Source organism: Coenobita brevimanus, chromosome 7 (assembly GCF_032717465.1).
Source record: "Coenobita brevimanus isolate Jiangsu-jjx chromosome 7, ASM3271746v2, whole genome shotgun sequence".
Classification (NCBI taxonomy): domain Eukaryota; kingdom Metazoa; phylum Arthropoda; class Malacostraca; order Decapoda; family Coenobitidae; genus Coenobita; species Coenobita brevimanus.
The window spans coordinates 4,043,835-4,071,334 of record NC_136960.1 but is presented as its reverse complement, the minus strand read 5'-3'; the positions used below and the strand labels follow the sequence as shown (position 1 = coordinate 4,071,334).

Here is a 27,500-nt window from a genome sequence, read left to right as displayed (position 1 = left end):
TCCCTTTACACTGGCTCACTCAACACTTATGCTTAACACCTCCTCACTTAACACTTATTCTCATCACCTCCTGACTTATGGTAACACTTATTCTCTCGTTACTTGCTCACTTAACACTTATTCTCAAGACTTCCTCACTTAGCAATTATTCCCTCAACACTTGCTCACGTGACACTTATTCTCATCGCTTGCTCTCAACACTTCTTCACTACACTTCCTCAGTCAGCACTTATTCTCAGTATTTCATCACTTAACACTTATCCTCTCAACACTTTCTCACTTAATTCTTATACCCCCAACACTTCTTCACATAGCACTTATTCTCTTAGTACTTCCTTACTTAACACTTACCGTCTCAACATTTGCTCACTTACCGCATATACTGTCAGCACATCCTCACTTAACACTTATTCTCCCAGCACTTCCTCACTTAACATATCCTCACTTAGCACTTTCCTCAACACTTGCGTTGAGGTGAGTCAAGCATACAACTTTTCATGCATCTTAATAATATTTCTCTCGCTCGCATCACTTTCTCACTTCACTCAGCACTTATTTAACACTTTATGTAACACTTATATCACTTCCTTGCTCAACTTAACACTTGTCAGGTAAAGTAAGTAAGCGACGCCTTCTGTCACTTCAGCCCTACACTTTCACCACTTTTTCTTGTCACTTAGCACTTACAGCTTCATTTAACACTTATCACATCCTCGTCTCATGTCACTTCAACACTACACTTTCTCTCCCCACTTCATGTCACTTAGCACTTACTTCATTTAACACTTACCACACCCGCGTCTCATGTCACTTCAACACTACACTTCCTCTCACCACTTCATGTCACTTAGCACTTACATCATTTAACCCTTACCGCATCCTCCCTTCACTGGACACTTATATCGGCACTTATAACTCTCTCGCACCACTTAATCACTCAACACTTGGGTAGAGATGAGACAGACGACCAACTTCTGATGCAACTTACCAACTCGTCACTTTTTGTCACCACTTAGCCAACACTTATGCGCACTTACACTTCCATTCGCAACTTTAACACTAATCTCTTCTTAGCAGTGTTTTTTTTTTACGCTTTTTTCTTTTTCTTTTTTCATTTCTGACTTTAGGGAAGCGAGTTTTAATGTGCATAGTTTCCGCCTGTGTGTGTGTGTGTGTGTGTGTGTGTGTGTGTGTGTGTGTGTGTGTGTGTGTGTGTGTGTGTATCCGGGTTATCGAGGGTGGGGCTGAATGTTAATGTATGTAAACGTGAAGGGAATGAGCTTTGTGTGTGTGTGTGTGTGTGTGTGTGTGTGTGAGAGAGAGAGAGAGAGAGAGAGAGAGAGAGAATCAATTTAATATATTGCATGAGAGAAATATTTAAGTGCGAAAAATAGGAAACAGAAATAAGAACGCGAATATTATTAGTAAATTACATAACAGAAGATGGAAGAGTAAAAAAAATAAATTAATTAAAGAAATGTAATAAGGGTGAAGAAGGAAAGCACAGAATGACAAATACAATGAAAAAAAAGAGAAAAGAGTAGGAGAAAGAGATTAGAGAGCGAGGTGTGAGAGCAAGTAAGAGTAACTGAGGAAAGGAGCTGTATCATTATTATTATTATTATTATTATTATTATTATTATTATCATCATCGTCATCATCATCATCATCATCATACCATCAGCATCGACAAAGAGGAGAAGAGGATAGATAAGAGGAAGATAATATGGTAAATAGGAGGAGGAGGAGGAGGAGAAGGAAGAGGTGGAGGAGGAGGAGGAGGTGGAGGAGGAGGAGGAGGAGGAGGAGGAGGAGGAGGAGGAGATCAAGTTTGGAGGAACTCTGTCTCACACCCGCTGTTATGAATATTGTATAACGGGGAGAGGGAGGAGGGAGGGAGAGGAAGAAAGAGGGAGGAAGGGAGAGGAGAGAGGTAGAAGAGGTGGGGAGGGTGGGGGGAAGGGAGGAGAGGGAGTGACGATTAGAAGACGGGAAGGAATAAAGGAATAGGGAAAATTTATTTTTTTATTATATGATGGTGTTACTATTATTATTATTATTATTATTATTATTATTATTATTATTGATGGTATTATCTATCTATCTATCTATTGCCAGACGCCTCAATCCCGTTCGGGGTGGCCACAAACAAATCGCCTCCACGTCGCCCTGTCCCCCGCCATTTCACTGCCCTGCTCCCAACTCACACCCCCCTCTCTCATATACCTCTCCACCCCGTCCCTCCATCTCATCCTCGGCCTCCCCATCCCTCTCCCCCTAGCCACCTCACTCACATACACTCTCTTCGTCAGTCTTTCACCCTCCATCCTCTCCACATGGCCAAACCACCTCAGTGTATTCCTCCTAACGCTTCTTATCACATCCACATCCACACCACAACGCTCCTTTATATCCTCATTTGTCAGCCTGTCTCTCCATGTGACTCCACAGGCTCCTCTTAAATAACTCATTTCCACTGCTCTCACTCTTGACTTGTGTCCTTCCAGCAACGTCCAAGTTTTACTTCCATACGTTAGAGTTGATATCACAATACTGTCATGTAGTAACTTTTTCACTTCCATACTCACTTCCCTGTTTCTTATCTTATTATTATTATTATTATTATTATTACTATTTCTCCTCCTCTTCCTCCTCCTCCTCCACCTCCTCCTCCTCACTTTTCTGTCTCTTATGCCAGTTTATCAACAAAATTCGTTTCCAGTGATACAGTTAAACGAGCCTCCACTTCCACCAATTAATTCAGAATATAATATTACTTGCTTTGACATCAAAGCCCTTCCTCTCACCTGGGGGCCATCTTGGAAGACCTGCAGCCATCTCCTCCTCCTCCTCCTCCTCCTCCTCCTCCTCCTCCATTTATTCATTTATTTAAGTTGGCCTAAATTTTGATCTTCTCCAGCTTGACGCCATCCTTGGAGAACTTGGAGGACCAGGTGAAGGGGAGGGTCACGAGGCACAGCTCTTGGACCGCTCCGAGGACGAGGTCGAGGACGAGGACAGTGACCACCTCCCGGAGAATGTGTACGACCTTGACGAGATCTCCGAGGAGCAGGTGTACAGGCATAAGGTGAGTGGTTGTTGTTGTTGTTGATTTGGACGTGAACCAACACACACACACACACACACACACACACACACACACACACACACACACACACACACACACACACACACACACACACACACACACACACACACACACACACACACACACACACACACACAGAACAAACAATAAATTCTTAAGTCAGGCCTTATCTGGGTCCATTTTCTGTCGGGGTACAATCCAGAGAAAACGTTGTTATAGCTTATACGAAAGTAAATTATATGTGGTACGTGTATGGCGTTGTGATGTGGTGTGGATGTGGTAGAAAGCGTTTGGAGAAATACATTGAGGTGGTTTGGTTATGTGGACAGGATGGAGAGTGAGAGACTGACGAGGAGAGTGTATGTGAGTGAGGTGGAGGGGGGAGATGGAGGGGAAGACAAAAGGATGAGGTGGAGGGATGGAGAGGTATATGAGAGGCGGGTTAGGGGGAGGACAGCGTAGTGGCAGGGCGACATGGGGACAGTTTGTTTGTGGCCACCCCTGACGGGATTAAGACGCCTGGCAATGGATTAACGGTGGATCAGAGGTAATTTATATCCCTAGGCCCCTTCAGTATGACATAAAAATACAGCAATACACAGCTTTGTACTGTAAATGTTATACACAACCTTGTCTTAATGTGTTGAGATTTAACTGTTGCTACTTCCTTTTGTATATATATTTTTTTAGAAGTCCATTGTGTCATTATAGAGGGAAATACAATGTTATACTTTCCTCCCTCTTAACATCATCTTTGGAGGGGGCGCGCCATCCCCTCCTCCCCCTCTTCCATGGCCCTGAGGCTCAGTAATGAATGGAGGGAAATTAAATGGTCATCGAGAAACTAAAGATCATTGAGTGTTTGACGTTTAGTGTAAGACAACAGAAAAACAACACTTTGAAGGAAGGTAAATAAACACCTACAGTAATAAAAACAACACGAAATAGGGTCAATAATATAAGCATTTCACAGAAAATAAAAAAAAGTCAGGAAGGCAGTCATTGTGTGTGTGTGTGTGTGTGTGTGTGTGTGTGTGTGTGTGGAGCTCTGAAAACTAGGCAACAGCAGTGTGATATTAGAGGAAGTGCTTCAAAACACACACACACACACACACACACACAGGGTATTCTATTGTTACAGTTTTGCTTTCAAGATAAGGATTCACTCACTTCCCCCCCCTCCCCCCTCCTTCCCCAACAGCACTACGACTCCATACTCTCCGATGTGCCCCCCCTGCCCCCCACGTCGCCCCCCCTCACCCCCGCCTTCCCCACCACGGACGAGGACGACGACGACGAGGACCAGGTCACGGAGTACGACAACCAGGTAAGTACTTGGTCCTCGTCTCTTTTATTTTATTTTTATATTATTTTGCCAAAGCTGATGCCAGAGCCGAAGAGGAGCATCGGTATGGAAAGCGCTGGAAGGAAGGAGTTTGTTGTGTTGTTGTTCTTATCCTTCCCCCTCCTCCCTTATCTTCTTTCCCTCCCTCCCTCCCTTCTTCCCCTCCCCTCTTCTCCCCCACCCTAGTACCTTACCCTCCAGCCTTGTCCTCCTCCTGGCCTCCTCCTCGTCTTTGTTTCCTTCGTCTTCATTTTAAGTCTCCTTCGTTTTTTTGTTGTTCATTTTCCCTGTTTCTGGTCTTCCTCTTCTCCCCCTCCTCTCCCCCTACCCATTCCTCTCCCCCTTCCCCCTCCCCTTCCCGTACCCATTCCTCTCCCCCTTCCCCCTACTCTCCCCTTTCCCCTCTCCTTTCCCCGTTTTTTGTCATTAGCTGTTGTCAGATTTTTTTTCCTCTTCTTCTATACCCCTCCTTCCTTTTCTTCGTTTTTCCACGTCTTTGTTTTTCTTCCATTTTGCTGTCGTTTTTTCCTCCTCCTCCTCCTCCTCCTGCCACTTTCCTCGTCCATATATTTATTTTATCACCCATATTCTTCCTCTTTTCCTTTCCCTTTCCACCTTCTTCCTTTTCTGTGTATTTCCCCACATTTCTCCTCTCTCCCTTACACTTCCTCATCTTTACCTCTTACTCCCTTTCCATTCCTGTCCCCCCACTTCACCCATTTCCTTTTTTCCATCCCTTTCCATTCCACTGTCCTCTCACCCTCTCCTCTTTCTTCCCCTCCCACTTCTGTCTCTCTTCTTCCCCTCCTCTTCTTTCTCTCTTCTTCCCCTCCTCTTCTTTCTCTCCCTTCCATTCCTCTCTCCACCCTTCCTCCCTCCTCCTCCATTCCTCACCTCACTTCATACTCTCCTTCTTTTACTTTCTCTTTATTTCTCTCTCCAGTCCTTTATTTTCCTTACCTTTCTCCTTTTTCCTCTTCTCTGCTGTCATGATTTTCCTCTTGGTCCTCTTTTTCCCCCTTATTTCCCTCTTCCTCTCCCTGCCGCTCCTCCTCTCTCCCAACTTTCACGGTGTTTCACAATCCAGAAATCCCTTAACTCTCTCTCTCTCTCTCTCTCTCTCTCTCTCTCCCTTCATCCCCCTTCCTGTCTTCCTTTATTCTCCCCTTCTCTCTTCCTCCTTTCTTCCCTCCCTTCTTTCTCTCTTTTTTCTCACTTCCCCTTCTTCACTTTCACGGTCATTGGTTTCCTCTTTTTTAGTAATTATGTATATTATTCATCTCACTTATTACCTTCACCTTTATGACCTTCTTCCCTCTGTTACTTTCTCCTTTATTACCTTCTTCCCTCTGTTACTTTCTCCTTTATTACCTTCTTCCCTCTGTTACTGAGCTGTTCTTTATTTTTGTGTTCCCAGTATTCCATTGTTTCCTTAATTTATCCCCTCTTCTTCTTATTCCCGTCTTTCTTTCTTTATTTCTCAGGCTTTCCCTCCTTCTTCCATCTCACACATTCTTCCATCTTTTTTTTTTTCTTCCATCCCATTCAATCTTTTCCGTTCCCTCACTCTTTAATTTTTGATTTCGTCCTTTTCATCATTCTTCCTTCCTTTGTTTTGTTTGCTTCCTTCTCCAGTACATCCCTCCCTCTTCCAAGCCCATCCTTCTTGTGTCTTCCTCCCCTCCCTGCCTTATAACTCGCCCCCATGTTCCTTTCTCGTACTTGTTTCTCCTTGTGCCTCTTCTGTTTTTTCCCCTCATTCATCCCGATTCTTCCTTTCTTCTTCTTCTCCCTCATATCCCATCCCTATCCCCCTCCCCCCTTTCATTCTTCCTCCCCTCCCTCGTACCACATCCCCATTCCATTGCCCCTCCCTCTGTTCCTTCTTCCTTCTTCTTCCTCATCCCTATTCCACCCCCTCCCCTCTCCCATTCTCCCTCTCCTCCCTCATACCCCATTTTTCCTGCCCTCCCCCTATTCCTTTCTTCCTCTCCTCCTTCATATTCCATCCCTACCCCCTCCCCCTATTCCTTTCTTCCTTTCCTCCCTTATATCCCAACCCTATCTCCACTCTCCAATTCCTTGCTCCCTTTCCTCCCTTATATCCCATCCCTATCGCCTTCCCCTATTCCTTTCTTCCTCTCCTCCCTCATACCTCATCCCCATTTCATCCCCATCCCTCTATTCCTTTCTTCCTCTCGTCCCTCATATCCTATCCCTATCCCCTCCCTCATACCTCATCCCTGTCCCCTCCCCTCCGCAGCAGTCAGACCTCCACCACCACCAGGACATCCATGGTAAGCACCTGCTCTTCAGTCTGCACAGCCTCGTCCTCCTGTCATCCATATTTGGTTTATTTACACTCTCTTTAGGCAGCTCCAGATTTAATTGAAAAACCGTAGGCAGGTTGTCCATAGATCTGTAAATACTTGATTGCAAAAGCTGATTTAGTTCTTAATTCACCCAGGCTTCTTGTACTGTGCATTATTTATGGCTATTAACGCTTCTCAAGGCTTCATGCAAAATTTTTTCTTTACACTGATACTGCATTGCTTACTTATTTTTAAACTAGATGATAAATTTAGTGTAATATATATACATATGTTTTTTGAGAATTTTTGATCTTTCTTTCAACTGGCAGATGTTTGTACATAACGCACTAATTTACTTGTGTGAAATATTAGTTCCCGTTAACTTCCATACCGAGTAGTGTTCGGTAGAGTCAAGGCGGTGCGGATCCGAACAGAAGTCCGGGCTTGGCTCACACAGACGAAGTTAGGATAGTATTATTAAATGATGATAGAGGAATTGCAATATTTGTTAATATGAATTTTCTGTGGGACAATTGAAACTAGTGTAAAAGAGAGTCCAGTGGTCAAAAATTTAATAGGATTTTATTCATACTTAAACTGCATTAGAGACAGTTTGCCCACATGAAAAGTCCTCCAAGTGCATGTGCTAGCTATTCAGTTCTGAGCTGCATCTAACTTTGTATTCCAGTTGACATATGCTGGACTGTGGCAGGTAAGCATTGTGGCTGGTACAGGAGCAGAATACTGTGCCACGGTAACTGGAATTTAAGTACAGTGTGGTTATCTTCTTAGAGCTGGTTTTTAGGAACAGTACTACCTTTTTCTGTAAGATGGGTTGCACAGAAGAGAACTAGTTGTTTATATGTCAAGCCCGGACTTTTGACTCCGCCTGCGCACTTCCTCAAGCACCCAACCCCTTGCATGTCGAGACCATCCCTCCCACAGTACCCACACCCTTGCCCACACCCGCACCTGGGATGTACTAGAGGTGCTGTAGGGAATATGCCCCTGGGCTTAGGGTGACGTATTTTTTTCATTTATTTTTGCTGTTACCAGATTTTCGTCAATGTAAGGAAGGCCTCTCATACTGAAGGGGTTTAATAAGGTTACTCGTATGTCTAACCCCATCAGTTTAGAAAGTCTACCCTAAGTTGGACAAAATCAAAAGGTGTGAAAATAACATGAAAGACGTCCCCGGGCTCAGTGAGTTTAACCTCGCATTCGATTATGGCGAGAGGGATGCAAGATAGTACTGGCGTTAATATTCCAGTGTTATGTTGATGTTTTCAGTGCTCTTATGTGGATTGTTTATTATTGTTATTATTGTATTGTTATTATTGTATTCTTATTATTCAGTACGCCTTTTAACCTCACGTTCTTTTGTCGACGAGAGGGTTCTAAGATATCCTGGCGTTGTTATCTCAGTGTCATGTTGGTGTTATTATTATCATTGTTATTTTTATTGTTATTATATGGAGTGTTTTATTGTTATGGTTATTGTTACTCTTATTGTCTGTTTTGGAGGACACGTTCCATACTTCGCATTCTCAGTGTACGCGCGCGAGCCGTAGTATCCGTCCATAATGTGCCTTACCCTGGCTGGAATAAGTTGTGGGCTGGGATTCACACCAGACAGACCTCTTTGTTTAGTATCTAGGTAGTCATTCGAAGCTCTCCTAGACTACCTGAGGAACATTTCAAGATGACAGTGTTATTTGTGCAGTCAGGAAAATTACTGAACTACCAGCGACAGTGTTAATGTAATAGTTTGATGCCGTTTTAGACCACACAATTACAGTTCGCGATGACACTGTTACTCGTACACTGGAGAGAAGCTCCGAACCACCAAAAGTGAAGCTTCGTTCGGTGTGAAACCTGGCAAAGCGGATTTCTTTCAGAGGCAGGGGTAGAGGGTGACCATGAACTTTGGCGATTGTACAGTTCTAGCGTTTTTGAAGTGTGATGTTAGTGTTTTTACTCTTTATAAGTGGAATGGAATGTATTTATATTATTATTATTATTATTATTATTATTATTATTCCCATTATTATTATTATTATTATTATTATTATTATTATTATTATTATTGCTGTTATTATTATTATTATTATTATTATTCCTATTATTATTATTATTATTATTATCATTATTATTATTATTGCGTACATTGTGAGGGCAAAACAAATGGATGATGAGAAAAATGGGAATGTGAAAGAAGGAAGGGTGGAGTTTTGATGTGTGTGTAAGGTTAGGATGGGAAGAGGAGGAGGAGGAGGAGGAGGAGGGAGGGAGGAAGGAAGGAAGGAAGGAAGGAAGGAAGAAGAAGGAAGGAGAGTAGATGAAAAAGATAAGAAGGAAGAGGAGGTAGAAAAAAGGGAAGAAGAGGAAGGAAGGAGGAAAAAAATTGAAAGAATGAAGAAGGAATAAATAGAAATGGAGGGAGGTAAGAGACGGAAGGAAGGAAGGATTGAGAGGGAGGGAAGGAAGGAAGGAGGGAGATAAGAGAAGGATCAGAGCTTAGTTTGGGGTTCTCCTGGAAGATAGGAAGAGTTTCGTCTTGTGTGTGTGTGTGTGTGAGAGAGAGAGAGAGAGAGAGAGAGAGAGAGAGAGAGAAATACTAACTTTGTATGAAGAGAAAGGAACTCCGGAAGTGAATTGGAATGTGTGTGTGTGTGTGTGTGTGTGTGTGAGAGAGAGAGAGAGAGAGAGAGAGAGAGAGATGAAGTGAAGATAAAGCACGATGAGGAGACACTTCATATATTAAAAAAAAATAAAAAGATGAAATTTGCACTTCATAGACACTGAAAAAAGTGAGAAAAAAAAAAGCGAGTTGGTGGAAAACGAAGCAAGGAAGGAAGCGAAGTGAGGGAGAAGATGAGAGGAGTGGAAGGGTGAGGAATTTGGAGGTAGAGGGAGGAGGCAGGTGAGGTAAAATAAGGAACTGGGAGGGAAAGGAGAGGAAAGGGAGAGAAAGGAGAGGAAAGGGAGGGAAAGGAAAAGGAAGGTGAGATAGAAGAGAGGCAAAGGTAGAGGAAAGTGAAGCAAGGGGAAAGAGAGAAAGGAAAGAAAGCGAGGAAAAAGGAGGGGGAAGTGATGTAAAGGAAAGGGAGGTGAGGTAAGGGGAGAGAGAGAGAGAGAGAGAGAGAGAGAGAGAGAGAGAGAGAGAGAGAGATTAAAAGAACAAGAATAGATTCAGTGGGTCTCAGAGTATTGAAGGAAACGAGAAGAAAGTTGCCGAGAGAGAAAGTGGAAAAAAAAAATGAAAGAAAAAAGCAAGATAGGCAAATAGTTGTAAAATAGTAGTAGTAGTAGTGGTAGTAGTTGTAGCATTAGTAGTAGTAGTAGTATTAGTAATTAGCCTTGTTTTTCTGGGTTGTAATATATAGTAGTTATTTACGTGCCCAAGATTTGAAAATTGTAAGATCTTATTAAAAAGCCGTGTTGTAAGTGGCAGTAGTGTGGTGTGTGGGTGTGGTGGTGTGGTGTGGTGAAGTGTGGTGTCGTTGGGGTTAGTGGAGTAGTATTGATGACGTGGTGTTGTCTTTTGGTGCTACGGTTATGGTGGTGGTGTGGCGGGGGTGATGTTTTTGTTGTGGTGTTGTGATTGTGGTGGGGGTGTAGTGGTGTGGTGTTGTGGTTGAGGTGAAGGTGCAGTGGTGATATGATGGTGGTGTGGTTGAGGTGGTGGCGCAGTGGTGATCTTAGGGTGTGGTGGTGGAGTGGTTGTGGTGTAGTTTTGTGTGGTGATGCTTGGTGTTGTGGTGTTGCTGTGGTGGTGGTGGTAGTGGAGATAGCGGCAGTGACCTGGTTAACGTGTGTCGGGGGAACGTAATTAGCGGGAAAACCGTCAACAGCGCAAGGTCGGGGGGGGGGGGTGAGGGATGGAGGAAAGAGGGGAAGGAAAAGGGAAGAAAGGCTTGGAGAGAAAGTTGTAAGGGAGGAAAGAGGAGGGAAGAAAGGCATGAAGAGAAAAAAGATGAGGGAGGAAAGGAGGGAGGAAGAGAGGTTTAAAGAGAAAAGTGTGAGGGAGGAAAGAAGGAAGGATGAAAAGGAAGGAGAGAAAAAAGATGGTGTGATGGAGGAAAGGTAGGAGGAAGGAAGGAGGAAAACTTTATCAATAGGGAGGAGAAGGGCTAGGAGAGGAAAGAAGGAAGAAAAGATGAAAGGAGAGAGAGAGAGAGAGAGAGAGAGAGAGAGAGAGAGGTGTCTAAAAATATACAAAAATGCCACGCAAAAATATATTGGTGCTGAATACGAGACAAAAATGTAATAACAGACTTTTAACATGGTCCCCGTTGAAGTGGGTGGGTGCAATGGTATAGAAAATGGAGAGCGTTGTTTTGAGTAATAGGAAGAGGGTATTCTGTAATAGTGCTTTTGCGTAGGGTAGGATGGTTTGTTTTATCGATCTGTCTATCTATCTGTCTTGCTGTCTACCTGCCTACCTACTTCTCTACCTATCTGTCTGTCTACGTATCTGTCTCTTTGTATATCTATCTGTCTGTCTGTCTGTCTTTCTGTCTTCCTCGCATCCAGTAATCCATCCATCCATCTACTACCTACTTCTCTACCTATCTGTCTGTCTACGTATCTGTCTCTTTGTATATCTATCTGTCTGTCTGTCTGTCTTTCTGTCTTCCTCGCATCCAGTAATCCATCCATCCATCTATCTATGTATCTATTTGTCGGTGTCTATCTGTATCTATCTACGTATATCTCTCTCTATATCTATCTGTCTATCTCACCAGACGCCCTAATCCCGCGAGGAGTGGCCACAAGTAAATCGCCTCCATGTCACCCTGTCCTATGCCATCACGCTGCCGCATCTCCAACCCACAGCCCCCTCTTTCATAAACCTCTCCACCCCATCCCTTCGTCTCATCCTCGGTCTCCCCCTCCTCCTCCCCTCCTCCACCACACAGTGATAGATAAAGAAGAGATTGTTAAGAATGTTTGACAAAGCTGAGTATTGTTTTATATCTATCTGCATTTATAGTGATGGATAGATGGAATAGTAGATAGATAGATAGATAGATAGATAGATAGTGGTAGACAGTTCATGGGCTTGGGAATGTTATCATGTGAAATTATTAGCTAATGAGAGAGAGAGAGAGAGAGAGAGAGAGAGAGAGAGAGAGAGAGACTCCTCCTCCTCCTCCCTTCTCTCCCTTTACCTCTTTCCTAATCATTCATTATTCCATCCCTCTCCCTTCTCAACCCCCCTATTCACCCTTATTCTTTTCTTATTTCTCTTCATCCTCCCTTCCTTTTCCTCTTGCCCCCTACCTCCCCTCCATTCCCATTCCCCTCCTACCTTCCCCTTTTTTCCTTCTCAACCTCCCCTTTTTTTTTTTCCTCCTTCTCTCCCTTTCCTCCCTCCCCTTTTTTTTCCTCCCTGTGTCCCTTTCCTCCCTCCCCTTTCATTTCCTCCCCCTCTCCCTCCCCTTCCTTTCCCTCCCCCTCTCCCTCCTCTACCTTTTCCTCCTCCCACATGCCTTCCCTTCCTTTTCCTCCCTCTCTACCGTTCCCTCATAACTCTGCCTTCCTGTCCTGCCTCACCCTGCCTTGCCCTGCCTCACTGTGCTCGCTCTGCCTTACCCTCCCTTCCCTGCCTCACTCTGCCTCGTCCTGCCTCGCCTGGTTGAGTTGGGCAGTCACCATAATCTGACTGTCACTATGGAAGACCTCATTCTCTCTCTCTCTCTCTCTCTCTCTCTCTCTCTCTCTCTCAAGCTATACTTACGTGCCTCTACATGTATATCTTTCAACCTACCTACCTACCTACCACACCCACCCACCCATCTACAGTATTTACCTACTTTTATCTCCATCTGTCTATCCATTTATCTATCAGTCTACCTGTTCCTTCCTTCCTTCACCACTCCTCCTCCACAGCCATTCCTTACGCATCTTTACAACTCTGATTCTTTCTCGCTGCCATCTTCATTCATGTTAACCAGCCTCTTACAACTCTTCCCCCTCCTCCTATCCCTCTCTCTTCTCCCTCCTTCTCTCCCTCTCTCTTCCTCCTTCTTCTCTTCCTCTCTCTTCCCCCTCCTTCTTTCCCTCTCTCTTCTTTCCCTCTCTCGTTTTCCTCCTGTCTCTCCCTCCTCCTTTCCCTCTCTCTTCTTTCCTCGTCCCTCTCGCTTCTCCTTTCCCCCTCTCTTCTTTCCTCCTCTCTTTCCCTTCTCCCTTCCCTGTCTCTTGCTTTTGATTTCCTCTTTTCTCTCCTTCCGCCATTCCCTCTCTCTCTCTTTTTCCTCCTCTCGTTTCCCTCCTGTCTCTCCCCCACCTCGCTTCACCTTTCCTCCACTTCTTCCAATTCATCATCATTCCATTCATTACTCCTTTTCCCCTCCTCCCTTCCCCTTATATTCCTCATCCTCTATTTCCTCCTCTTCTCTCCATCTTTTTTCTGTCTCCTCTTTCTTTTTCTCCTTCATTTTCCCCGTCTTTTCTTCCCAAAATTTCCCTTTAATTTTTCTAATAATCACAAGAAGGGATTTATGTAGGATTTTGTTATAGGCGCACCTGTTAAGATTTCGAGAGCATGGAGTGGCGGAGGATTAAGGACTAATTCTCATATTGTAATTTCCTTTATTTTTTCCCATCGCCTGTTTCTAAATCCTTCTAACGCCACATATAATAGAGAGAAGTAAAGGTAGTATTGTGGTGGTGGTGGTGGTGGTGGTGGTGGTGATGATGATGATATGATGATGATGATGACGATGACGATGACGACGATGATGATGATGAGGTTGAGAGAAAGGTTTGCATAGAGGAAAAAAATTAATGAGAGTGAAATCCTATGTTGCGTTGTGTGTGTGTGTGTGTGTGTGTGTGTGTGTGTGTGTGTGAGAGAGAGAGAGAGAGAGAGAGAGAGAGACGCCTAACTCCTGCACGTGGAATGGCGTCAATTAAAACATGAATATTTAAAATGATTTACGTTCGTCATCACAGAGTTTCATTTTTTTTTCTTCAGCGTTGTCATCGTCCCTGTAAAATGTGTATTGTCGTGTGTTTTAATTATGCCTGTTGTTTGTCTCGTCTGCCTACCACCTGCCTCCCCCTGCCTTCCCTGCCTCTCCTTCCCTCTTGCCTGTCCATGCTTACCCTGCTCACCTTGCCTTCCCCTGTATCCCTTCGTACCTATCCACCTTTCCGTCCTTGCCTACCCTTCCTCCTGCCTCCCTTACCCTGCCTCATCCACCACTGCCTCACCCCCCCCCTTCCCCATTCCAGGCTTCAGTTTAACCCCCTCCTCCCTCTTCCTCCACATCCCCTTCTTCCCTCTTTCCTTCCTTTTCCCTCCACTTCCCTTTCTTCCATCTTTCCTTCCTTCTCCCTCTACATCCCCTTCTTCCTTACTTCTTCATCTCCCTCCCTCCTCCCTCACCCTCTCCTTTCTCACACATATTCAGTCTCCCTCCCTTACCCTCTTCATATCCTGTGTTTCTCCCTTCCCCCTCCCTCACCCTGTCTTTCTTATCCCTCACGCCCATCCCATACGCACCCTGCCACATGCACAGGTGTGATCCCCACCCTCACCGTCTCATTTGCTTGCTCCTTCACTTTGTTTCCCCATTTGCCTATCCCACCCCTGTCACAGTCTTGCTTTGTCTTACCCTGCCTTTTCCCTTGACCTTCCCCTGCCTCTCCCCTTACACCTTACTTTCTGTTACAGTCATGCTTTGCCTTGCCCTGCCTTCTCCCTTCCCCTTCCCCTGCGTGTCCCTTTTCCCCTTCCAACCTTACCTTTTGCTAGTCATACCTTGCCGTAGTTTGACTTCTCCCTTCCCCCATTCCATACCCACCCTAACTTGTGCCACAGTTATTCCCTGCCTCACCCTGCCCCTTCTTCATCCTGTCCCTGCCTCACTCCGGCCCTTCCTCAACGTGTTCCTGCCTCACCCTGTCCCTGCCTCACCCCGTCCCTGCCTCACCCCGGCCCTTCCTTACCCTGTTTCTGCCTCACCTTGTCCCTGCCTTACCCTGCCCGTCTCATCTTGCCCATGCCTCTCCCAATCCATTCCAACCCAGCCCATCTCACGCTGCTCTTGCCTCGTCCTGCTTATGCCTCACCCTGTCCATGCCCTGCCCTGTTCATGCCTCACCCTGCCCCTGCCTTACCTGCCCCTACCTCACCTTGACGTCTTCATATCCATCCCCTGCCTCACCCTGCCCCCTCTACACCTTATGATTCTCTCTGCCCCACTATTACCTCACCTTGATCTTGTTTTCCATCACTGTACCACAGAATACACGTCCCCCTCAAAATACACAGAAAATACACCTCTTCCCCGTTCCCTGATTCACAAATAATCTCAAGCCCAGTTCACCATCGCACGTAAGATTTTTTTATACAAGGAAGGATGAGGGGAGGCGTGTAGAGCCTTCCAGTGCCTTTATTTTCGTCCTGCAGAAAATAAACAATCGTAGTGTGATTTTGTGCTCGGCTATGTTTTCCAGCTGATTCACAGTTGCCAGATTATGAAGTCCTTCTGTGTAAGCTTCGGGTACAAATTAACCTCTTGTGATATCTGTACTTGGGTGTACTATGTGTTACTTGTGAGGTGGGATTTTGTAATGTGGTTGTCGAGGTGGCTGAGTTAGGAAGGGATGGGTAGTGGGATGGGGATTTCGATTTTCTGATGTTTTGGTGAGGGATGTGAGGTGGTAACAGTGCGCAGGGAGGTGTTGGCTGTGGGTCCTCCTCCTGCCTCCTCCTTCAGTGTCCTACCAGCGGTCGTGGGGGGTGTTTCTTGTCCCCGCTTACCAGGGCCTTCGCTTTGAGATCTTGACATTGTGGGAGGTTTTGCATTGTTTATATATCGATTTAAAATGACGTGGAATTAAGCCTAGGAGTAATTGCTGGATATAAACCCTTTCAGATCGATGACTTCTATCATCACAGTATATGCAGACGATGTATTCGGAATTTTATTCAGATATTTAGTCAAGGGAATATTAAATCTATATCTGCTCTCTATAATTTGCTGAAGTGTCCCATAAGCTGAATAAAATCGTCTGGTGGCAGTGATTGAAGCAGACGCCCTCGTTGTGAAGGGGTTGAAGGACGAAGATATCTTGAAGAATGAGAAAAAATTTAAAAGAAGAAACGCATATAAGTTTGTTATATATCCAGAACAACAGAAAACGAAGAATTGATTTACTTTCGTCAGTGTCTCGTGGGATAGCGTGTTTTGTTTATTTTCGTACCTGTGTCGTAATGTAGCGTTCGTTGATGAGTTTCGTAATGTTTAGGTTATATTTGGCAGTGTTTCAGATGAGCGGGTTTAGGGATTTTTGTGTTGCAGTGTGTATAGGTCATTTTCGTGTCAGTGCAGCATATTTTCAGTACTTTTCGTTCGCTATTAGTGTGTTTAGATCGTTTTCGTAATATAGACAGTTTTCGTGATGCGTGTGGGTGATTTTCGTGTCGCATAATATAGCGGTTTTTTTTTTTTTCCGACTCGGTATAATAGGGTTTGTGATGATTTTCGTCTTTGTCTCATAATTTAGCGTATTTCCCACAAAGATTCGAGTTTCAAAGTTTGGCGTACGGCTGTTATTTTATTATTATTTTTTTTTTGAGCTTGCAAGTGAAAAGATTTGGTAGTAGATGAGGAAAGTGAGGGAATGATGAGTATGGGAAGAGGAAAGGGGAAGGGGGAGGGGAAGGTAAAGGGGAAGGGGAAGGGGAATGGGAAGGAAGAGAAGCTAGGAGAGGGGAGAGAAGTAATAGGGAGAGGAATGAATAGGGGAAAACAAGAGGCTGGAAGATGGGGAAAAAAAAAGAGGAGAGAAGGATAAGTTGATGAAAATGAGAGGAAAGGGGAAGAGCGAGGAGGAGGAGCTGGGAGAGAGGGGAGAAGCATAGTAGGGAGGGGAGTGATGAGGGGAAGCAAGGGGTTAGGAGTTGGGAAGAAGTGAGAAGAAGGATGAAGTGATGGAAGTTGAGGGGAAAGGGGAAGGGAAGGGAAGGAGTTGGGAGAGGGAACAAGAAGGAAGAGGAAAGGGATGGGGGAAGGAGGATGGTGTGGATGGAGAGAGAAGACTTGAGAGATGGGAGATAAGAAATGGAAAGGGAAAAGGGAGGGAACTGTTGGGAATAGAACAGGAGAAATTGAGAGAGGAGAACGTGAGAGAAGTGAGAGAGGGGGTGATGGAGGGGAGTGAGGAGAAGAGGGAGGGGGTTGATGAGAAGGAAGGGCGGGAAGGAATTTTAGAGATTGGAAAAATGGAAAGAAGGAGAAAAGATGTAACGAAAGATAAAAAAAAAAATAATGAACGAGGAACAATGTGTGTGAGAGAGAGAGAGAGAGAGAGAGAGAGAGAGAGAGAGAGAGAGAGAGAAGGAAATACAAGAGAGGTTTTGGGAGAGACGTGAGAGAAAGTGATTTGGAGAGTAATAAGAGTGGATAGTAAAGAGAGATGAAACTAGGATCCATGGGTAATGAGTGAGAGAGAGAGAGAGAGAGGAAAATGGGAAACTGTCTGTCTGTCAGTCTGTATGTCTGTCTATGCCTCTGTGTATCTATCAATCTATTTATCTTTGTTATCTGGTTAATCTATCGCTAATTTATATATCTTTATTTTCATCTTCCCTTCTGTCTGTTAGCCTGTCTTCATCTCTCTCTCTCTCTCTCTCTCTCTCTCTCTCTCTCTCTCTCTCTCTCTCTCTCTCTCTCTCTCTCTCTCTCTCTCTCTCTCTCTCTCTCTCTCTCTCTCTCTTTCATGATGCTCTGATTATTGTCATGTCAGCAAATCAGCAGTTTGCTTTCTTATATATCCGCCTCTTCCTCCTCCTCTTCCTCCTCCTCAACCTCCTCCTCCTCTGGTATCTTCACTTCAATTCCTCCCTTTTTCTTCTCTTTGTCTCCGCCATTTTGTTTCATCTATATATCGTTCTCGTCTTCCCCTCCCTCCTCTTTCTCCATTTCTCTTCTTTCTCTCCCCCTTTCTCTTCCAACCCCATCTTTCTTCCCTCCTCGCTCCCTTCTCTCTCTCTCCTCCTTTCGTCCATTCCCCATCTCCCACTTTCTTCCTTGTCTTTCTCCCTTCTCTCCCCTCTCCTCTCCTTTCCTCCCCTCCCCTCTCCTCTCCTTTCCTCCCCTCTCCTCTCCTTTCCTCCCCTCTCCTCTCCTCTCCTCTCCTCTCCCTCCCTCCCTCCCTCCCTCCCTCCCTCCCTCCACCTTGCGTCCCTCTCCCGTCAATATTGTTTCCATCTGCTAGTTTGACCGCTTCACTAAGTTGTGCCGAGAAATCAAGGCCAGCCCCGAGAGAGAGAGAGAGAGAGAGAGAGAGAGAGAGAGAGAGAGAGAGAGAGTGTGTGTGTGTGTGTGTGTGTGTGTGTGTGTAGATTTTGCTTAACCTGGAGTTTCATCCCCGTAGATTTATTTGTGTTAGCGAAACTAGTCGTGTGCATACCGTAGAGTTACCTGTGTACTAGCGAAACCTGGCGTGCGATCCCCGTAGAGCTATGAGAGAATTCATCCCTCCCTTCCCCCGGTGTCCTTGGCAGAATCCTCGTTGCTGTCATTGTGGACCTCTGTGTTGGTTATATGCCATTAATACATCACCCTTCGTCAGATTTATACCACTCGCTGATTCTTACACCCTCTCATCCTTCTTCCTTTCTTTTCTTTCCCCTCTCCTTTCTCCCCCACCTCTCTCTCCCCTTCCCCTAGTCTCTTTCTCACAATCCCTCCTCCTCCACCACCTCTCCTCTGTCACCCTTTATTCTGTCTCTCCTCTCCATCAGATAGTAGATGATAGTGGTAGTAGGCAGTTGCGTGTGAGTGTGTGTGTGTGTGTGTGTGTGTGTGTGTGTTGTTGTTGTTACGGACATACATAAGTGTGTGAGCGTCTACCTTAGAAACTCAGTGGCATTCAGTGGTGCTCGGACCCACTTCAGAGCGTCCCCCGAACAGTAGGCCAGTACTGAATCGACCGAGCCATCAACTTGCCAATTTTCCTTCGCTGCCAACTTTTTCCCTCCCTCCATCTTTCCTTCTCCCCCCCTCCCTCCCTCCCTCCCTCCCTCGCCTTAACCCTCTGCCACAACTTCCATAACTTCTTACAATAAATCCTTGTCTGACAGTTTCTCTCTCTCTCTCTCTCTCTCTCTCTCTCTCTCTCTCTCTCAAAATTACAGTAACGGAAAATATCCCATTCCCTTTAAGCAAGAAAGAAAAACAAATTCATTTATAAATCCTTGTTTAAATAATTTTCCTCTCTCCTACAAACGAAACAGGGAGGATTTTTGTGGCGAAACGGGTAGAATGAGGTGACGAAACAGGTAGAATGAGGTGACGAACGGGAAGAATGAGGTGACGAGACAGGTAGAATGAGGTGACGAAACAGGTGGAATGAGGTGACGAAGTGGGTAGAATGAGGTGACGAAACAGGTGGAATTAGGTGACGAAGTGGGTAGAATGAGGTGACGAGACGCGTAGGATGAGGTGACGAGACGGGTAGAATGAGGTGACGGAACAGGTAGAATGAGGTGACGAAATGAGTGCGATCGGGGTTACGGTAAACGGCGTGTGTGTGTGTGTGTGTGTGTGTGTGTGTGTGTGTGTGTGTGTGTGTGTGTGTGTGTGTGTGTGTGTGTGTTATCTGTATGAGTTTAGAGGAAAGTATTAGTAATTTATAAAAGTAAGAAAAAATTCCAGTTATATCTTTGACTCACCTCGACTGACCCTCCGTGACTCGACCTGACCTGACTCTCCTGGTGTGAACGGTTTCTTAAAATACGTATATAAATTAATGTGAAGTGGAATGGAGAGTCAGTAAGAGTCATAAATCATCTTGACTCACTTCGACTCGACTCTGCTTAGTTGGTGTAAACGTCTAAGTGGTGATCATGCGAAGGAGGGAGGGGGAAATACTGGTGGTGGTGGTGATGATGATAGTGTGTGATGATGCAAGGGAGGGAAGAAAGATTGATTCATGATGGGATAGGTTAAAAGGAGGAGGAAGAGGAGGAGGAGGAAGAGGAGTAAGGGACAAGGAAGTACGGATGTGAAATATTGGTGGTGCTTAGTGTGGTAAGGAAAAATTAAGAATAATCGTAATGATGATGAGCAGGTGTTAGTGGTGATGGAATGATGATGATGTGAGGGAAGAGTGATAATGGTGATGATGGTGATGTTGAGAGAGGAGAGTAATAATGATGATGATGATGTGGGAATGGAGAGTAATAATATTGATGATAATGATGTGAGAATGGAGAGTAATAATGATGATGATGATGTGAGAATCGAGAGTAATAATAATGATGATGATGATGTGAGAATGGAGAGTAATAATGATGATGATGATGATGATGTGAGAGAAGAGCAATTATGATGATGATGATGCGAGAGAGGGGAGTAATAATGATGGTGATGACGATGATGTGAGAATAATAATAATAATAATAATAATAATGATGATGATGATGATGGTGATGACGATGATGTGAGAATAATAATAATAATAATAATGATGATGATGATGATGATGGTGATGAGGGTTTCAGTCCAGGCCCGTTAATACAGATACTTATAGTTTTATTTTTAGGGTAATATGGAGGGGGATTTAGTAAAAAACATGTCTGATTCTTCCCCCCAAACATATCTAATAAATTTTTCCCTCCAAACATATATACCGGTATTATTTTTTTTTCCTCCAAACATTATTTTTTTTCCTCCAGGCATTTTTTCCTTCAGACATTATTTTTTTCCTCCAAACATAGCATTTTCTTCCTCCAAACATTATATATATTAATTTTTTCCTCCAAACATATTTATTATTTTTTTCCGCCAATCATATATATAATTTTTGTCCTCAAACATTACTTTTTCCTCCAGTCATATCTATTAATTTTATTTTTGCCTCCAGACACATCTATTAATTTGTTTTCCCCCAAACATGTATTAATTTTTTCCTCCATTTTTTCATGACTCAATCATAAATATGAAATTTTCCCTCCAAACATATGTTACTTTTTTCCCTCCATATATTTCATTTTTTCCTCCAATCATACATAATTTTTTCCTCTAAACATATATAATAATTTTTTCCCCCAAACATGTTTTTTTCCCTCCAAACATATATTATTTTTTTCCCTCATTTTTTTTCATGACTCACCTTAACCCCTTCACTACGAGAATGTCTTAAAAATTTTTTGCTATTAAGACGATTTTCTTCAGCTTTGGAGGACGCTTTAAGAAGTGAAGGGGTTAATTAAAGACGTCATTAACCTCCTTTATTAATAGAGTTTCTTTAATTGGTGTAAAATCGTCTGGTGGGCCTAATTAAGGTGGGAGATGTCGTCGGGGTGAAAGGGTTAAGTTAGTGTTATGCCTGGTATTTGTGATTTTGGTGTGTGTGTGTGTGTGTGTGTGTGTGTGTGTGTGTGTGTGTGTGTGTGTGTGTGTGAGTCCCAGCTGCTTCACATCAAAGACATCTTGATACACACCCTATCCTGCCCTCCCTCACCCCTCCTCACCCCCACCCCTCTCCCCTCCCTCACCCCTCCTTACCCCCCACCCCTCCCTCACCCCTCTTCACCCCCACCCCTCCTCACCCCACCCCTCCCTCACCCCTCCTTACTCCCACCCCTCCCTCACCTCCTCACCCCCACCCCTCCCTCACCCCTCCTCACCCCATTCCTCTCGCTTCACCCCTTCTGACTCGACGCAAACCCACTTCATTAACACAGGTTTCTCCCAAGACCCGCTTCATATTCACTCCACTTCAGCATATTCACTCCAGCATATTCACTCCGCTTCAGCATATTCACTTCACTTCAGCATATTTACTTCACTTCAGCATATTCACCCCACTTCAGCATATTCACTTCAGCATATTCACTCCACTTCAGCATATTCACACCACCTCAGCATATTCACTTCACTTCAGCATATTCACTTCACTTCAGCATATTCACTTCACTTCAGCATATTCACTACACTTCAGCATATTCACTTCACTTCAGCATATTCACTTCACTTCAGCATATTCACTTCACTTCAGCATATTCACTTCACTTCAGCATATTCACTTCAGCATATTCACTTCACTTCAGCATATTCACTCCACTTCAGCATATTCACTCCACTTCAGCATATTCACTCCACTTCAGCATATTCACTTCACTTCAGCATATTCACTCCACTTCAGCTCCACCTCATTCATCAAATCCACTTCTCTTGTCTCACGCTTTCATTTTTCCATCGTAATCTTGACTTCGTTTCATTATGATTTTTAAATGGTTTTTATTATTTTTTCGAAGTGGGTGGGTTGGAATTGGCTTTTAGTATTTCCACAATACGCGTTTTTATTTTTTTCAGAAATTAGATTAAGTCGAAAGAAAGTAAAATATGCGTCATCGTGGTGAAGAGATTAATAAGATGCACTCACCTCCCCCGTTTTCTTCCTCCTCTATTTCCTCTCATTTTCTTTCTATCTTTTTTTTCTGTCTTCCTTTCATTGTGATATTTCGTGTCAATTTTCTTCCTCTTTCACTCCTGTTTTCCTCCTCTGTTTCCCTCTCTTTATTTATTTATTTTTTTTGCTTGTGTCTTCCTTCCTTTCTGAGTTTCTTTTTCGTTTTCTTGTCCTTTCACTCCTGTTTTCTTTCTCTATTTTCTTTCTGATATTTCTTTGTCTTCCTTTTTTTAATTTTTTTTTGTCCTCCTTTCACTCCTGTTTTCTTCCTCCTTTTTCCCGTTTCTTTTGCCTTTCTTCCTTTTTGAATTTTCTTATTCCTTTTCTTCCCCATTTCTCTCTCCTTCGGTCCTTTCTTCATCTCGTCTCTTCACCCACTTTTCGTACTCTTTCCCTCCTTTATTGCTTATCTCATTACCTCCTTTATTGCTGATCTCATTCCCACCTTTATTTTCCTTTATTGCTGATCTCATTTCCTCCTTTATTGCTCATCTCATTCCCTGCTTTATTGCTTATCTCATTCCCTCCTTTATTGCTTATCTCATTCCGTCCTTTATTGCTTATCTCTTTCCCTCCTTTATTGCTTATCTCATTCCCTCCTTTGTTGCTTATCTCATTCCCTCCTTTGTTGCTTATCTCATTCCCTCCTTTATTGCTTATCTCATTCCCTCCTTTATTGCTTATCACATTCCCTTCTTTATTGCTTATCTCATTCCCTGCTTTATTGCTTATCTCATTCCCTCCTTTATTGCTTATCTCATTCCCACCTTTATTGCTTATCCCATTCCCACCTTTATTGCCTATCTCATTCCCTCCTTTATTGCTTATCTCATTCCCTCCTTTATTGCTTATCACATTCCCTCCTTTATTGCTTGTCTCATTCCCTCTTTTATTGCATATTTAATTCCTTCCTTTATTGCTTATCTCATTCCCACCTTTACTGCTTATCACAAAGTCATTTCCACTGTCGCTACTTTTCGTCAATATCCTAATCAACGAATGGCCAACATTAACAGTACTAATATCGTTACCATTGAAACCGTAGTGAACTTTTGAGTGTTTTGTTTTTTTGTTGATAAAAAAAAAAAACGAAATAAACAGACAACATCATGAACACCCCATTGTGATTGAGTGTGATGTTATTGAAACCCGTTGTCTCAGAGTCTGTTGGTGTTCTGTTGATATGAAACGGACATTACTGAAATCCACTGTCTGTTACCTTATTCTGTTGACCTAGACCCACACACTACTAAAGAACTTGCTGCCTTAGACTTTATTACTTTATTTGTTGACATAAAACGGACATTATTGAAATACACGATCTCTGACCCTTTTGCCATTCTGTTGACTTATACGTTACAGACACACATTCTTCGATTCTAATGGTTTTCGTTTGACTTAGACCCACACTACTGAAAATTTACTGCCCCACAATTCATTATCTTGACCGGAGAAGCGTACCTGTTCAGATACTGTAGAGACCCACACTACCAAAACCCATCCACTATTCTCATCCCCTCTTACTTATCTGTGGACTGAGATCTTCACTAAGGAAACTCACTTATATATGACCTCTTTGTGTGCCTGAGATCTGCACTAAGGAAACTCACTTATATATGACCTCTTTGTGTTTCCCTTTCGTTCCGACCTATACAGATTAGCCCCGCATGTCTATGGCATTCATGTCAACCTGAGAGATTTTGTATCGCCTCCTCCTCCTCCTCGTCAGCGATATAGTTTTACACATCACTCCTTTATATTCTAGTTTGTATGGTACTGCTGTGATATGTGAGGATATTAGAAAGATATATTTAACATGGAAGAAAGTATAACCTTCTCTTAATTTCCTAATATTTATCATGGAAGAGAGTATGAGCATGCCTATTAAATTTCATCTTTTTTTTTTTCTCATACGATTTTCTTCAACCCAGGAGACCTCAGACTGTGTGGGTTAGATTCAGCATTAATAAACCCCTCCTAGTACGATTCTGTCAATAAAATCGTCTGGTAATAGCGAGGAAAAATACATAAATAGGGTTCTCTTTGGTCGCCCTCAAGAAATCGTCCGGCAGGAACAAGATTATAATTAAAATGATGTCCTTGTGTCCTGTGGGTACCTCATTATGGGAGTGAACAGGTGAGGCTCGGAGACAACACCCTTCACACACCTGGCCACGTAATGAGGACAGGTGGGACATAAGGACAGGATGAGGACTAGGGGTGGTGGTGTTGAGGGCTGGAGATGAGGGCTGATATAAGGGGGGTCAGGAATAAGGGAAGAAAATGAGGGTAGATCCTGAGGACTTGGTGAGGGTTGGAGATGAGGACTGGGGATTAGGGCTTTGTAATAGGAAGGGGGATGAGGGCTGGGGGTGAGATGGGGATAAGGGCTGGTGTTACAAGGCGAGGATAAGGGTTGGTATAAAGGAGATTAGGTCAGGTGTAAGGGATGGGAGGTGAGAGTGCATATTCAGACTTGTATGTGGATTGGTGTGAGGGCTGGGTATGAGGGCTTGGTATAAGGGCTGGGTATGAACACTGAGTATGAGGGCTGGGTATAAGGGTTGGGTATAAGGGCTAATTTTGAGGGCTGATGTTGAGGCCTGGGGATAAGGGATGGGAGTTGGGAGGTAATGGAACACGAGATTTTCATCTGAATTTAGCATGAGAGCATTTTCCTAGACATGGTGTGTGTGTGTGTGTGTGTGTGTGTGTGTGTGTGTGTGTGTGTAGCGCTAACTCATATTAATTACAGGTGAGGTTACACAGAAACTGCCAAACACACAGACTCGGATAGTAACACAGGACAACACAGCGTTCCTGGAAGAGAGAGAGAGAGAGAGAGAGAGAGAGAGAGAGAGAGAGAGAGGAGGGGGGCAATAACAGGAGAGAGATTGTTGGAGTGACATGGTTAGGTCACCACCACCACCACCACCTCCACCACCACCACCACCTCCACCACCACCACCACCACCACGAAACTAGATCAAACAGACATAAAGCACAATAGTAAGTCGATAAAGCGATAGATATAAGGGCGTGGCGAGGTCCTGACGGCAAGACACGCACACGTATCAAACATTCCGTGCATTTTGAAGCTGGGCGGACAGTGGGGTGGGGGTGGGTGGGGCGGGGTGGGATGAGTGGGGAAGGAAAAGACGATAGAAAAATTTTATTGCCTTTTTTATTGCTGGTAATTTGAGATATAACCCGGTCAGTTTTGAGAGAGAGAGAGAGAGAGAGAGAGAGAGAGAGAATGATTTATAGAACTGTGAGCATTACCTATCGTTAGAGAGAGAGAGAGAGAGAGAGTAATGATTTATAGAACTGTGAGCATTACCTATCGTCAGAGAGAGAGAGGAGAGAGAGAGAGAGAGAGAGAGAGAGAGAGAGAGAGAGAGAGAGAGAATGATTTATAGAACATTACCTATCGTTAGAGAGAGAGAGAGAGAGAGAGAGTAATGATTTATAGAACTGTGAGCATTACCTATCGTCAGAGAGAGAGAGAGAGAGAGAGAGTAATGATTTATAGAACTGTGAGCATTACCTATCGTCAGAGAGAGAGAGAGAGAGAGAGAGAGAGAGAGAGAGAGAGAGAGAGAGAGAATGATTTATAGAACGTTACCTATCGTTAGAGAGAGAGAGAGAGAGAGAGAGAGATTTATAGAACTGAGCATTACCTATCGTTAGAGAGAGAGAGAGAGAGAGAGAGAGAGAGAGAGAGAGAGAGGGAGGGAGGGAGGTCATTAATAGAACACCTTTGACCATTAGCAATCGTTAGTCTGCATGCCACGTTTCAGAGCGCATACAGCAAGCAGATAGATAAGGTACCATCCACTCACATGATGGAACGGCTGTGAGCATTTATTAGTCTGCATGCCACGTAACAGAGCGCATATAGCAAGGAGATGAAAGAAACACTGCTCTTATCACTGAACAGGTGTGAGGATCAGGTGTGGTTAGCCTGCATGCCACGGTAGAGTAATTAGCAAATGGGCAGGTGAGACAGAGAACGATTTCCATTCATCACAGGTGTAAGAAATCAGTGCCATTTTTTGATATTCATTGACATACATATTTTTTTTATTTTAATTCACCTTCATGATCTCTCATAACGCCAGTAGTATCATTATTTATGTATTTCCTCCAGACGATTTTATTCATCTCAGTAAAAATCGTCCTGAAGTATTAAATCCTTCATGGCCCTCCTTATACAACAACGATTTTTTTCTTTTTTTCTGTCGCCACTTGATTTTCTTGAGCCCAGGAAGACCTTTTTAAACCCCTTGTAAGAACTAAATAGGAGAGATTTTGAGAGGAGGGGGAGAGGAGCTTGATTGGAAGGACGATGATCAGTTTTACCCTCCCCATGCTGATTAGGGAGGGGAAGGGGAGGGGAGGAAGGGAAGAAAGCATTGAAGGAAGGGGAGAAGGTAAATGATATGGGAAGGCAGATAGATGTATTGATAGTAAGATAGAAGGGGTGATAGTCGATTGAGATGAGAGCGAGTTTAGTGAGAGAGAGAGAGAGAGAGAGAGAGAGAGAGAGAGAGAGAGAGAGAGAGAGAAAGTCTAAAGAGAAAGAGAGGGTAGCAAAGTCTAGGAGATGGAAGGAGTATTGTATAGAAGATCCAGGTTAAAAGTCTTGAAGGTCACAGGGCTAAGACGGTGCGCCCTTGTGTTTACCTTCAATCGGGTATTAAGTGCGGCTGTAAGGTGCACGCTCTGCCTTTAACCCCCCCCCCCTCCCTCCCGTCCCAAATGCCGTTCCAGGAAGGTCCTGAATGTTGGATTAGAGAGTCCAGTTTGTCCTCTCTCTCTCTCTCTCTCTCTCTCTCTCTCTCTCTCTCAAATATAAAGCAATAGTAAGGTCATTTTAACCTCACATCTTTGGGTGGGAATTGGAGGTCGGGATGATGATTATGGTGGTGGTTGTGGTGGTGGTAGTAATAGTAGTAGTAGTGGTGGTGGTGGTGGTGGGGGTGAAGGGAGCTAATCGCAGTGATGATTACTGATTAAACTGAAATTTCAAGCATTAATTATAGTATACGAGAGATTTATGTGTGTAGTGGAGAGGGGAATGTGTATGTGAGTGTATGTAGGGGAGGTGAGATGTGTGTGTAAGTGTACGAGAGGTGAGTGTATATGAAGGGGAGATGGGTTGAGTGTATGTAAGTGTAGGGGAGGGTAGTGTATGTAGGTGTATGGGAGGTAAGCGATGGAAGGTTGAAGTGAGTGTGTGTGTGTGTGTGTGTGTGTCTGTGTGAGGGGGTGGTGGGCGTGGTGCAATAATTAA

At 43.9% G+C, this 27,500-nt stretch overlaps 1 protein-coding gene across 1 annotated transcript in view; it reads left to right on the top strand.

The window, feature by feature from the left end:
- Window positions 1–27,500, top strand: part of LOC145404710 (multiple PDZ domain protein-like) — a 1,044,659-nt gene that overhangs the window by 624,403 nt on the left and 392,756 nt on the right. The window contains exons 20-21 of the mRNA XM_080276264.1: window positions 2,921–3,088; window positions 4,311–4,436. Of these exons, the coding sequence (XP_080132390.1) occupies window positions 2,921–3,088; window positions 4,311–4,436 (294 nt within the window). The remainder of the gene's footprint in view (window positions 1–2,920; window positions 3,089–4,310; window positions 4,437–27,500) is intronic.